General features: G+C 47.8%; 5 protein-coding genes across 5 annotated transcripts; 2 read left to right on the top strand and 3 right to left on the bottom strand.

Moving 5' to 3' along the window:
* Window positions 1-1,142: 1,142 nt before the first annotated feature.
* On the bottom strand, window positions 1,143-2,339 carry Pdw03_1428 (C6 transcription factor, putative; the record flags this gene model as incomplete). The annotated part of the gene is made up of 1 exon (XM_014679594.1): window positions 1,143-2,339. One exon carries the CDS (start codon window positions 2,337-2,339, stop codon window positions 1,143-1,145), a length of 1,197 nt encoding a protein of 398 aa, XP_014535080.1.
* Window positions 2,340-3,006: 667 nt separating this feature from the next.
* Pdw03_1429 (Ferritin/ribonucleotide reductase-like) lies at window positions 3,007-3,430 on the bottom strand (the record flags this gene model as incomplete). Its single annotated transcript, XM_014679593.1, has 2 exons — window positions 3,007-3,320; window positions 3,376-3,430. The coding sequence occupies 2 exons, from the start codon at window positions 3,428-3,430 to the stop codon at window positions 3,007-3,009; spliced, it is 369 nt and encodes a 122-aa protein (XP_014535079.1).
* A 3,940-nt stretch (window positions 3,431-7,370) lies between these two features.
* On the top strand, window positions 7,371-7,979 carry Pdw03_1430 (uncharacterized protein; the record flags this gene model as incomplete). The annotated part of the gene is made up of 1 exon (XM_014679592.1): window positions 7,371-7,979. One exon carries the CDS (start codon window positions 7,371-7,373, stop codon window positions 7,977-7,979), a length of 609 nt encoding a protein of 202 aa, XP_014535078.1.
* A 1,626-nt stretch (window positions 7,980-9,605) lies between these two features.
* Pdw03_1431 (Monooxygenase, FAD-binding) lies at window positions 9,606-12,276 on the bottom strand (the record flags this gene model as incomplete). The annotated part of the gene is made up of 5 exons (XM_014679591.1): window positions 9,606-10,338; window positions 10,406-11,148; window positions 11,213-11,583; window positions 11,640-11,914; window positions 11,978-12,276. 5 exons carry the CDS (start codon window positions 12,274-12,276, stop codon window positions 9,606-9,608), a joined length of 2,421 nt encoding a protein of 806 aa, XP_014535077.1.
* Window positions 12,277-12,444: 168 nt separating this feature from the next.
* Pdw03_1432 (uncharacterized protein) lies at window positions 12,445-12,812 on the top strand (the record flags this gene model as incomplete). Its single annotated transcript, XM_066099898.1, has 3 exons — window positions 12,445-12,481; window positions 12,549-12,716; window positions 12,808-12,812. 3 exons carry the CDS (start codon window positions 12,445-12,447, stop codon window positions 12,810-12,812), a joined length of 210 nt encoding a protein of 69 aa, XP_065957625.1.
* Between the last annotated feature and the right edge of the window lie 259 nt (window positions 12,813-13,071).

Consider the following 13,071-nt stretch of genomic DNA (forward strand, 5'->3'; position numbering starts at 1 on the left):
TTTGATGAACGCCGTAAAGTGCACCCTCTACTTCAATCTCTCACTCCCTTCTCACCTCCATGCCTCGCTTCTCTCTGCTTCCTCCCCTGCCTCAGTTTCGGTTGATGGTGACGTTCTTGGTGGCCAATTCTTTGGCATATTTCGCATCCATAGCTGAGTTTCTCGCGTCTCAGCTTCATTCTCGTCATTGTCTAATACCCATCGTCTTCCACACCTAGATCCATTGCCGTGAGGCCTACCGGTTCGTCGTCGTCCTCGATTCTAGCGTGTCGGAATTGCTGGAGAAGACCTGTTTGGTGCATAAAGTTGACCACGTAGCGGGTGGCCTGCGGGTTCGAAACTATCTTGTCGTAATCCATCTCGTTGATCCCAATATCCCGCAATTGCTTCCATAGCTTTGTACGCGGAATGGTATACCGGGGACACTGCATCAGGATATGTTTTGGCGTCTGCGAGCCCTCGTCGCATAGACACCGGTCTGTCTCAGCGGCCTTGATTTTGAACAAGAAATGTCGGAGCCCGATCCGCATTGTACGCATCTGAATCAGAATGGCACATTGCGGCTTCGACAGCCCTTCGTATAGTCGAAGTGTCTTCTTGTTCAGCGCTTGCACTAAGCGCTTTGTCGGCGCGGAAGTTGTCTCCCGCTCCCACCGCTCTCTAACTCGTTGGCGTACTGCTCTCTTGGCTGCTGCGGCGAGGCGGATTGTCGGTTTTCCCGGATCGCCGCTCCCGATCGTAGTTCCTATCCATGCGCCAAGAAGCGCTGCACCTTTTGCTTCAGTGTCGGCATATTCATTGCCGCTCACCCCAACGTGTGCGGGGATCCACCTGATAGTGACTCTCGTTGGTTCTTGTTGTACTTGGTTCCGCGATCGGATAGCCCGTATATGGTCGTAGATGCGGGTGAGAATGTATTGGCCTGCGGTCTAGTCGTGTAGTCGGCGTGGAGATCCTGTTGCCGTGAGACCATACTGGCCACCTAGACGAGATTGGCCCCTGACAAGGATGTCCACGTTTTTTGGCGGCAATTCTGAGTCTCAACAAAATGGAATGGTGTATTTGTGTAAATCGCTTCAAAAATGCTATATGTACAATCTATAAGTTCCAAGTGACCCGACTGGTCCCAGCCATATCTATGCTCAGAGCCCCATCTTCCGCTGCGCCCAGGCAAGAGCAATCTCCCACCTCGGATCCCCAGACTTCAAAGCTTCAAATAACTCTGAAACCAGCGCTCTCCCCGAGCCCCGCGCCCACCACCGATGCCCATCAAGCTCCGTCAACAACACCCCCCAATACATAAGAATCAGCAACGAAAATGGCTGCCGGCACCGGAGACTATCAACAAAATCCTTGTCAACAGCTGCAAGCCAAGCAAGAACCGGTGCCGGATCCGCCGAGCGCACAAACTTAGCATAACAATGCCTCAAATGCGCAATGACAATTTTATTAATGCGGTGCTGCTCCAAGTAGATCCCAATCATGACCTGATCATTCAACGCCGCCAGATGCGTCAACGCAGCCTCCGTATCAGGGTCAAGTTCGGTGGGTGTGTTCTTCCAAAACTCGCCCTGCGAGAATAACTCCAGCTTAATCCACGACTTGCTGACTTGCAGGATCTTCTTCACGCCCTGCAGCAGCTCGAACAGGATCACAATATTCTCTGTGATACTGGAGCACTCGTCTTTTGTGGCGGTTAGTCGGGGTGACGCGATACTGATCGCGATCATGACGATCGAGTGCGCGAATACCGCATCGCAGTTCTGCGGCGAGATACTGTCAATCGCGTTTCGGAATGGCGTCAGGCTCCGGTTGTAGTACTGTAGTCCTGTTTCGTAGTACATGGGAGCTGCTTCTGATGGCTCGCACGTTGTTGCGACGTGCATTGAGGCTAGCGCCAAGATCCCGCTCATCAGGTAATCATGTTTGAAGGCGAGTGTTGGGACAGTGATTTGCCAGATGATTATTTCTGAGTCGCTGATACAGAGACTTTTGTACGTGTCTGTTGAGAACTTGTGCATTAATTCTAGGTTGTCGATGCCGAAGGAGTTTGCTTGGGCTGGTGCCGAGACTGGGACTGTTGTGGCAACGGCTAGACCGGGTGTCGCTGCTACGGGCGAGCCGTGGCCATCTAGAGAACGCGATACATCGGATGCTGAGCTGGGTGGGGTAAGATGTGCTGTAGCGCGACGGGCAGCGGCGACTTTCAAATATGTGCATTTTAACTCGCGGGTCGTGCAGTTCGAGCATGGTGGACCCTGCTCGTCACATTTGACCCGCCTGCTTCTGCATTGATCGCACCCGTTGCGGGATTTTTTATGCGCGCGGAGGGGGGGCATGTTCAAAGTTAATTGACATGCCGCGGAGACCAATCATGAAGATGGCTGCGAATAACTGCGAGGAAGAAATTATCTGAGACATTGACATGTCCCTCCGTATCATGTGACTCGGGTCTAGAACAATTTTGGAAGTATACCTGGGTGTGCGTCCAGTTGCCTTATATGGTGTTGAGGGCGTTCTTGTTTATATTAGCGAGAGGTTGCCATAGCATTGTGGTGTAGACTGTGTATGTTCACGGTAGAAGTAATCCACCTAAAAGATCAGATGTCATTGCCAAGGCCAATATTGTGATTAAAAGGAAACCCTTAATCAGTATCGACATCCCCACCCCGGAAATTTGACCAGAAATCCAACAAGTCAACCCATCTCCAATCAGAGCCGCAGTAAATAGACCAACAACAACTACACCAACAATGCTTAGCAGTCATCTTTCCAATCTATAAACACAAGCAACATCAACCTTGCGAAAAAGGGGGCGAGGAAGCACGGAACAAAAACCTCAAAAGCAAAAGTAATCCGATTCACCTCAGCTATAGCAGGTCTGGCAAGAATACTCTTATCCGTCACTTGCTTGTTGCCCTGAGTCAGGACAAATTAGCTTGATCCAGCAACACTCTGGGGAACTGTGACGGTGAACTGTCCGTCATCCAAGAACTTGAGAGGAGCTTAGACCGGACCGTTGACGGTAGTACAGGCGGCGTTGATGTCGCTGTTGCTTGTATTGAAGCCGTTGCCAGGAATCAGCTGCACATGCGAGCCTGTCCTGACAGCGTCCACTGAGCTCGTCAACAGGGAGGGCGGTGCCTTAATTGGCAGCGCGCCGTTGTTGGAGGGACATGGTGTAATGAAGGGAGAGGCGACGGTGTTCATCTCGATTAACTCGAGGGGGTTTGTGAAGGCCTGGGTGAAGCGGACTTCACCGAGCGCGGCGCGTAGGTAGGCGCCGTGTCCAGCTTCTGTGGTGAAAATGCTGCCGGCAGCTGCCAAGGAAGTGTCGAGAAGTTTTCATTGTTTCGGGATTTCAACGAGAGCGACCTACCCTTGAGCGCCGGGGCTCAACACCGGCGAGGGCAAGATTGGTGACCTTCATGATGTTGAATGAAAGAGCTTTGGTGATCTCTTAGATCGGGATTCTTGCTCTGAATGATGGAAAAATTAATCTACTTTCCAAGGAGAGGAACAAGTCTTTTACAACAGCTTCACCGGCAATTTGGAAATCCGATACAAGGGTCCTTGTTTTGAACTCGGGTCTTGCAATTGCCTAGACAAATAGAAACCAGTTATTATTTTCTGCGTTTTGTAGGATTGTTATCTAATATAGCTGAAATCTCCGGAGTAGGGATTCCAGATCGAAAGATAAAGGTTGATATAAGACTCGGATGGATGTCAATAATAACTCAGACAAGGTTGAGAAAAAGACTCAGGCTCCACCAGATATCATCTGCAGGGACCACTGTGGATCTAGCTGGGACAGCTAGAAAGCTGTGCCTAGGTTGATTTTGCCCAGAGGAGAGTGTAATGTCATAGCTTTGCGTTGTGGAGAAGTGCATTGACTTCTCGGGCTTTTAGATGCAGAAATCGATGGCCAAGTCTGGGGTCGAGAGCGAGAACGAGAGCGAGAGCGGCAAAGGACGGAGGAAATACGAGACAAGAACACGAAAGCGAAGACAGGAACGAGAGTGAGGCGGGCGCTGACCTTGAGGAACTACGCTTCTCTAACAGTATTTCTTCTTGGAAAACCTCTTATTTTAGCAAATGTGAAACCCCTCCCTTTGTTTTCAGCACCGTCATCAAGCTGGCCGAGGCCGCCATCTTGACCGTCCCATCAGCTTTTTACAGCTAGTCAGCCCGCGTTACGGCTTCATTTGGAAAAAAAATCATAAAATGCTCTGGTCCATCACCGCTGAGGCGCTGCTGGCGAGGATTGACGAGCAGCGCTGGAATGGGGGCATCAAGGATCGCATCGCCAGTTTTGCCAACGCCTACGGGGCCATCCTGTTCTGGGACAATTAGTGATGTGCGTCAGCGACGAAATACCATGCCTCGGACATGTAAAATGAGAAGACAGATGAGTAGGTGTAGCAGAGCAATGGTAGGCACCTGAACTGCCTGTGGACGGCTCTTGAGGCACTCGGACTTGGAGTCAATCTGCAACTTTACTATCATCCCATCAATGTCAAGATTTAGAAGAGGTGGCGCATTTTTTCAGATTGAAATCTGGAAAGACGGATGGTATTTGGAGTTCTCAGGGAGGGAAGTGCACCGGGGGAGAAGTTGTAGATGCTTCCCTTGCAGCAGAGGCCCCAGGTGTTTGGAGCGAATGTGGGACTGACAGAAAAACAAAGAATTGATGAACTGGTTGAAATAGTACCTTTAACTATCCATAAGATAGCAAATAAGAAGTAAACTACATAAATCATAAAGGTCGCATTTTAATGTCGATTTTGAACTTTGAAACAAGGCGGTTAGCGTCGTATGTGAATTGGCGAAGTTCTGATTTGTCACTTATCTTCATATAACCTTGGAAGGATTAGGCTTCCAGTTATTCTAATGATTGCTTTTATAGCTTTGTCCACACTCGTGAACTTTCTAGGACACCTCTCAAGACCTCGGGAGCGGGGCTGATAATTAGTCAGACTCGTGGGTGGGTTCCAAGGTTTTTGGCGGCCCCGGGCGGCCCCGGCGAGGCTTATCTTTAAGCTGACGTCATTAATCCATCCCGTAGTATTCCCCCTGCAGGGTAAATCCTCGATGTTTAGTACTTCCCAACTTCTCCCATGTTATACAGATTCTCTGTTGAGCCTACAAATTTAGACAGCCAAAGCAAAGGCTCTGGGTCGGCTCGGGCCCGAATCGAGAAAAAAACAAATTGGTCGGGCAGACTGCAACCCCAGCTCTGAATAGTTATACGGTTTGTCGCCTAGCAAAGCGAAAAAAAAAACGCCAGAGAATGTGGCTGCAGCTGCCTGCTCTACATCAGGCGTGATGAGCAGACACCCTGCACGCAGTGCGTCGATTGCGAGGCAAAGTGCGTCATGGCCTAGGCTCTCGTACGCTCTTGCACCAACAAAAGCGACACTAACCACCCAAGTTCCAACGCACACTATTTTACACTGTTTTTCACGATAAAGGGCCAGAATCAGTAGCTCTGCCGCCAATGCCAGCCCAGTCTGCCCAAGCGCCCCTCCCTCCCGCATAAACATAGGAGACAGGAGCCCCGCAGGACACTATCGTCATGGAAAATTTCAATCTTGCCTATGCCCAAGGATTCTTTGCCAACAGGTATAGTGCAGCCTTCTCACACAACTCCGCCCTTAGAGGTTGCCTATTACAACCGCCCCCTCGGGGGAACGTCTTCTCGCGTTAAACGTGCCCATCAAAAGTCAACAAAGCTATTATCTCCGGCTTTTCTGGAACTTTTGCCATCCGCTTCTATGCTATGATTTGTCAAATCCAGTGTAGCATGTACTCCGTACCAATTGTTATGTTCACTATGCGCTCTATTTTACTGGCATCACCTACACCTCATCCCTACAATCGAACTCTTTTTCTATATAAATATATGGTAACTATATGGTCTATGGTTTCCTCCTAGCTCAAAGTGCAAGCCCTTGGCTTGCATCACACTTACAAACAAGTGTTATCTGTAGGGATTCCTAAAATGGGTCTTACCGTACGAGGGATCTCAAAAGTCCCAACCATGAGGCACCAATAGGATAGGCGTGTCGGAACCGCGCCCCGTAGCCCATGTAATTATATGTAACCAAAGGAATAGTTATTATCTCCTTGACTTTCCCCGTCTCGTTTCCTTCAGCTTCGCTATATTCGAACAATACCTTACTTTTCTTACCTACGATCACGAAACCTAGCATCATCGTCTATCTCAACTGTCTCCATCAAGAACACTATGGGTGTCTCTGAAAGTAGAGTGGTTATCGAATCGCTCTCTGTTGCTTGCACGCAGGCCGAGTAAAACGGGAAGGATAGCATTGAAGATTTTCTTACTAAGAAAGGGGTCTGGTTATAATCAGTACCCTGTTAGGCAAAGACACTAACAGAAAACAGTTTATCAGGTCGCTGCGACACCTTTGGTCTCAAATCCCAGTGGGGTTCAGGAGAAGCATTGGCCGCCCCCTATGCCACGATTCCCAGACAAGACCTCGTAAACGACTCAAGAAAGAATGCGATTCAACAATTACTATACCGGAGACAATTAGGAAAAATGTGCTCCGCTGGAAAGAGCATCCACTCCTATTCTTCACGGAAGAAGACAGTACACTTGATCTTGACAATTTACCACTTGCACAATCTTACAAGTACCTAACAAAGGTGCATGAGCGAAGAGAATTTGACACAATCCGCTCAAGGTTCCTCAAAGTGATGTATCATCGATTGAAAAACAGGTTATGCATTGATCAAATGCGTCCCAACAATGTTGAGAAGGCATCTCACATAATTTTGGAGTCAGGTTTGACAAGTAGTGACTTGGAGACTATCACGCGTCAAGTGACTGGGTGGATAAATGAAGGGAGAAGGATTGATGCTTTGTGTCAAGATATAGGGTGTGCTGAGGCAAAGAATGACACCCATCTTGGAAACATATTCTGCTTTCCCGGAGATGTCCATGACGAGTTGTATGCTCTCTATATTGATAATCCGACTGGAGTATTGACTTTAGCATAGTATCAGAGCAATACCATTGAGTGGGCCAGAGAGAGGAGAGGAAATTCGGCGTCTCAAGACTCGTGGAATATTGGATGTTGAGGGCAAGAATAACCTAGACGACCTAGCAAATGCCTTGTTTGGCGAACTATGGGAGAAGATCGAAGATTCAATATCTCGAATTACTCACTTCACTGGAACAGGCCAAGGTCAGTAGGCTGCAATCTTTTACCGTCAAACAAAACTAACTAAGACTTCGCAAAGATTGGGCACTCCAGCAGACGCGATCTTTTCGAATACAGCAGGCAGGAAACTATTCAAGGCAAGACATAGAAGGATCAATTTGTCCCAGGACACGTCCAGAACCGATGGAAGGGGAGTATTCACCAGGATATTCTCGTCCACATTCAGCAGCTCCAGTTTCGTCTACTACCACTTCGAGTTTCCATATAGCAGCCAGTAATTCCGCAGCGTATCTTCCAACCCACGGAGACGGCAACGAGACAGTCCGAGACAGCCCTGGGCTTTCTGCCAAGGAAATTGCTACACCAACAATGCAGTCCCGGTCTTTTGGCATGATAGACGAGCATACTGTAGCCTGGATGGGCAGCACATTGAACATGCATGAAAACGCCGATCCAATACCACAAGAGCCCACGGACGTGATTGATGAGCGAGCTATTGCTTGGATGGGCAGCACATTGAACATGCATGAAAACGCCGATCCAATACCACAAGAGCCCATGGACGCGATTGATGAGCGAACCATTGCTTGGATGGGCAGCACATTGAATATGCATGAAAAGGCAGATCTAATACCACAAGAATCTATGGACATGCTTCAGAATCGAGGTATTTTCGGACCAGATGGCGCAGTGGAGCCATTCGCGGTTGAGCATCGAGATCCCCAATCCCAAACTTCCATTGAAACACCAAACATATCGTCACAATACCAATGGCCTATCGTCGTGAAATGACATTATTTGCAGTTAGGACTCGCCATCGTGGATGCTAGCTATCATTTGTGGTAAAAATGGGATATCACAGATATAGATTGAACAAGTACATACTAAGTGAGCACTTCTGTTAATCACGCTGGAACTATGAAAATAGCTGCTGCCCCCGAGCTAAGAAGTGGCTCATTAGTGACTTCAGCGAAATAACGTTCTTTCAATGTTCCTCCAGGCGTTAAAGTGATGTCTTTCAATGGTATAAGATATCCTTGCTTTCGGTCATTTAGAAGTTTGGTAAGCTCCGACCAGTAAACTAGACGAAATCTCCAGCCCTATTCGTTAATCAGTCTAAGACCTTTGGATGTCATGAGACGTACATACAATGCTGTTGGATGCCTCAGGCATCACATGTAGAATAGACCAACTAGATAGTCTTCCTTCCACTCTCACCTTCTCTCTCTCCCCGTCCATCCAATTGAATACTGTTTTACCTGCATACATACTATCATTGTATTTGCATCAGTAGTTCGTATAAACTGATACCAGTATTAGTATCTAGGTATTCCATAAAAGTTATTCAAGTACATGGTGTTATGAAACATAGTCCACGAACATTTCGAACATCTTTCTTCATATCTTCAGGAAGTTCGTAGAATGTATCCCGATACCACTTTGAGACAAAGTGATTGAAGATTGTCAATGTTGAGCTTTGACAAGGAAGATCCTTTCTCGATGTCACAAAACTTTCCACAAAATTTTTCAATTCTTGTGTTTTCGGGAGGGGTGTATCTTTAGAAAGCTTTGCTGCCTCGCCAGTCTGACCTCTAGACATCTTGAAACTAGAAAGGTTAGGGTGTCTTTCCACAAAATTCTTGAAAAGAACACTCACAGTAACCAGTGCAATGCTACCGTTTCATACTTCTCAATCGTAACAGGAGCTAACGCCTTATGGCAAATAATATTATCTGCATTCTCCTGAGCTTGTTGATAATCCAAAGTAAAGCCACGTAACTGAGTACGCTTTTGGTGTTCTTCAAGGCGACGTTTGATAGTCTCATCTATATTCATCGTTATGGTTCGGAATAAACGGGTTTCAAGGTTTAAAATAAAATACTAGACAGTAGGAGCGCCCTGGTTGCACTTTAATAGGAGAAATGGTGGGGAGTGCTCGACGGACTGTGACTGAGCTCACCCAACTCACCTACACCCACCCTAGTGAGGCTTGGAATGCTGCTTTTAAACAAGAAGGCCTCAAAATAATCAACTACCCTTATGGCGTGTGGCTTAAGTACGGCTGAGCGGACGGGAAGCCCTGTTTTCCACACCCTATGGTCGTATGTGCTTCAAGTAGCCAGAGAAAACTTAATAGTCTAAGTAGTTGATAGTTTGGAATAATTTGGTTGAGTGAGTGAGCAGTGGTCGGAAGTGTATAGACGGGGCCAGCGAAAAGTGGATAGATTCTGGCTTCGGAACTAAGGTACAGGTGGGGAGAAAGAGTGTACACATTCAATCAAATATCATCAAAGAGACACTGTTGAGAATTTAGGAGAAGAGGATGAGCAAGACTTCTGTTTTGAAGCTGCCAACTGCTGAAAGGGGAAAGCAGAAGAGGGAGAGGAGGATAAATAGCTGGCAATCCTCCTGGAATGATCATTGGGAGGTTGCTAGTTTGTGAAGGAGCTCTTCTCTCCAGCCCCAGCCAAGAGCAAACGCAGTTCCAGGGCCAAATGTGGACGTCGTTGCCACCAGCGCACCGATAGCCTTCAACCAGGAGAAGGAACCCCCAGATTGCTTAATCTCACGGAATCTCAATGCGAGCCAGAAAAAGCCACTAGCCATAGAGGTGACCTGATCATACTGCAAAGCCCGTGCAATGCCTTCCTGGAAAGATGTCACAGGGAGAAGATGACCGCGAAGACCAGGCCAAAATATGCTAATCAGCGATGCATCTGCAGGTGCTGAGTGTCTTGCGTAGATGAAAGAAAGTGCAGAGATCAAAGCAAATCCGCCATATGCGATCCGAGTGCTAGTCATGCTGTTTTGGCTTTTTTCTTTGGGAGATGCTTTAGTTGAGGGCCAGAATTTTTTGCCAAGTAGGGCAAATGGGACTTGTAACAACGGAACGGTGATGGGGAAGATTTGCCACATTGCGTTCCACCAGCGCCGGCTGTCCAGCGTAGGGGCCACGAAGCTGGCAAGAGTGGTCAAGTAGTGACCAATTGACATGGCAGCTAGAAGGGATATTGACCCTGCCGGTTCAATTTCACGCAGGCTCTTGGGCAACAATTTTGACAGAGGCGTACGAACATATTCCAGCAGATAGTAGATAGGCGCCAATAGACCGATTCCCTTTATTTGGAAGGCCAAAGACATAGAAATTGGGCTGTAAAAAGGCTAATGTCAGTATTGCCATTTTAAAATGAGCAGTGCTAGCACTCAGGGTCACTTACACTGCCACTTCTGACCAGCCGTTCGCTTTACGATAGCTTTCTAATTTCCAAATACCATAAACCGCACCTACATCAGCGAGGAAAGAAATCATCTGGGCTCTAGATTGTAGATCGGATCCGCTGATCGACGGAAGGAAGCATAAAATCAACGGTCGTAGCAGGTTATCCAGGAACGGGATGTGGTAGACAACTTTCCTTATGTCAAGGACCTCCCCGTTACTAGAACTCCACGTTCCTTGAACAAGGTATGGGATCATCAATTGTTGGACCTTTGCGAGGATAACTCCCATTGTGCCGCTTGAGATGGCGATGCAAGCCACAAAAGGCATGCCCCAAAGGGCTCGCGTCCAAATGCTCTCTGTGACGACTGACGCGAGATTATCGGTTTCGTATGGGATCGAGCATCGTAATGCTTTGTCAGTCTCGGGTGCACATTCAAGCTTTGGTGATACACCGAGGGTTGCAGATAAGCTTTCAATCATCTTTGCGTTCATGTATGGAATCAGGCGAACGAGCAATCTATCCTTCGGGGAGGCCATCGCCTCAACCCTAGTGAGGTTGAATGCAGATCGACAGATGTTGTCGACTCGCTCTCGGCGACTAGCTTGCCAGGCTTGCGTACATTGGTGGATATCCTCGGTCTGACAAGGAGAGGAACGTTGAAGCAACTTCGCAAGGTGGTTTGCTAGGGTCACAGAGGCTTCAATAGCGAAGTTACCACCCTGACCAAAATTTGGTGTCATCTAGGTCGCATCGAAATTAGAACAAAAACAACGGTGTATGTCTTACTTACACAGGTGGACGCACCTTGTGAATCGAGTCGCCAACACAAGCAAATCGGTCAATGCACCAATGATTGAAGTTTGCCTCCTCCAATGCCACGAATGTTCGAAAGGTGCTGCGTTTGTACAATTCAGAAAAGTTAACAGAGCCACTGACTGGCCTATCCAAGTATGGAGCAACGTGTTCGTCAATATCAGCCTTATTAAAACGAGGAATGTCAGAGCCGTAGTAGATGCGGTCCATCTTTTTGTATAGGAACCAGTAAGACTTGTTGCCCTTTCCTGCAATCGTGAGGAAGGACCACCCCTTGCCGTATGTTCGGTGAATGTCTTTTGGATCCAGTCCAGGAGTTGCCGTCGATATTCCAAACACGCAGCTGTACTCTGAGCTCATAGCTAGGTAATGACATCAGCGTCATGTTTCAATCATCGTAGAAACAGAAGATACTCACTAGAGCGCTCTTTCTGGGCTTCGCTCTTGAGTCCTTTGCTCTCCATGTAATCCCACATCGACTGTCTGACCACACTTCTGACACCATCGGCGCCCACAACCATATCTCCCTCGTACGAGGATCCATCTGCGCAATGAACAACGACATGGCTTGGGTGGTGCTCGACACGGATAACCTTCTTGTTAGGTAACACGACATCTTGCCGGTCCCCAAGATGTTTAAAGAGGATTTTTAAGAGTGTTTGGCGTGGCAAGAATGCAACAGGGTAACCGTGTCTGAGTCGTGTTAGCCCCATATACGATCGGCCACGGGGGTCAATATGCTTGACAAGTTCTTACCGCTTCCTGAGCTCCTCAGGATAGTTCGACTTTAGGTTAAGACTTCCATCGGCTGCCCAAAAGAAAGCATCCTTGATGGATACAACTTCCTCTTGAACGTCATCGAACACACCGAGCTGATCAAGGACACGCCCGCCATTTGCAAGAAGACCAAGAGATGCTCCAACATCCGGAGCAACTACAGGGCTGGCCTCCAGCACGACGAAATCAATGTTATTTTTGAGTAGACAGTGAGCGAGAGTAAGACCAGCTACAGATCCACCCGCGATTACAACTCGGAATTTGGTCGTTGACTTCATAACTGCTGGAAGCTCTGAACTGGTGTTGGTAAAAGGATCTCGTGACTGAACTACCACATTGCCGTCTGGGAATAAGTGCACCTTTTATAGTTCGGCGGGATTGATTCGAATCTGTACTCTGTCGCAAGTAGTCGCACATATTTTTTTTATGAAAGATTCCCTACAATTATGCAACTAGCATCTTCACCGGTTTGTGACGAAGGCAGTATGTGGGTCTTCTCCCCTCTTCTTCAAGTCCGAGAAACCCGAGTAACCCGAACTCCCATCATCAGAAACCCGAAAACACTCAATGCCCGTAAGACGGGATTCTGTGTATCCATCCCTATTTGACCACATTATCTCAATATGGGACCGAGTCGGGCCCTTCCACAAGCTGATCGGAAAAGACGGAACCAAAAACCACGAGTTTTGTTTTCCTGCAAACCATGCAGAGACCAAAAGTACGTTGAACACAACGTGCACAAATTTAACCCACGTTGATGTTTGTGGTGTGAGTATTTCAAAGGCTACCAGACATTAATCCTTGTTTAGACTGAAATGCAATCGAAAATTGCCTTGCGAAAATTGCCTGAAACGTAACCAGGCTGCATCCTGTCATTACGTGACTGAAAATGGGCCTCACGACGAGTCACAAACGCTTCAAAGTCGCCTGGCCCATGTTGAGCGGAGACTGCTCTACTTAGAAACTGCTCTTCCGAACCAGCATGCTCTACATGCGAACAATGAATCGCCTTCAACCAATCACAGGGACAGCCAGCATGAGATCTATCCAAACAACCCTCTTATACCTCGGCA

The sequence above is a fragment of the Penicillium digitatum genome, chromosome 5 (genome assembly GCF_016767815.1).
Source record: "Penicillium digitatum chromosome 5, complete sequence".
NCBI lineage: Eukaryota > Fungi > Ascomycota > Eurotiomycetes > Eurotiales > Aspergillaceae > Penicillium > Penicillium digitatum.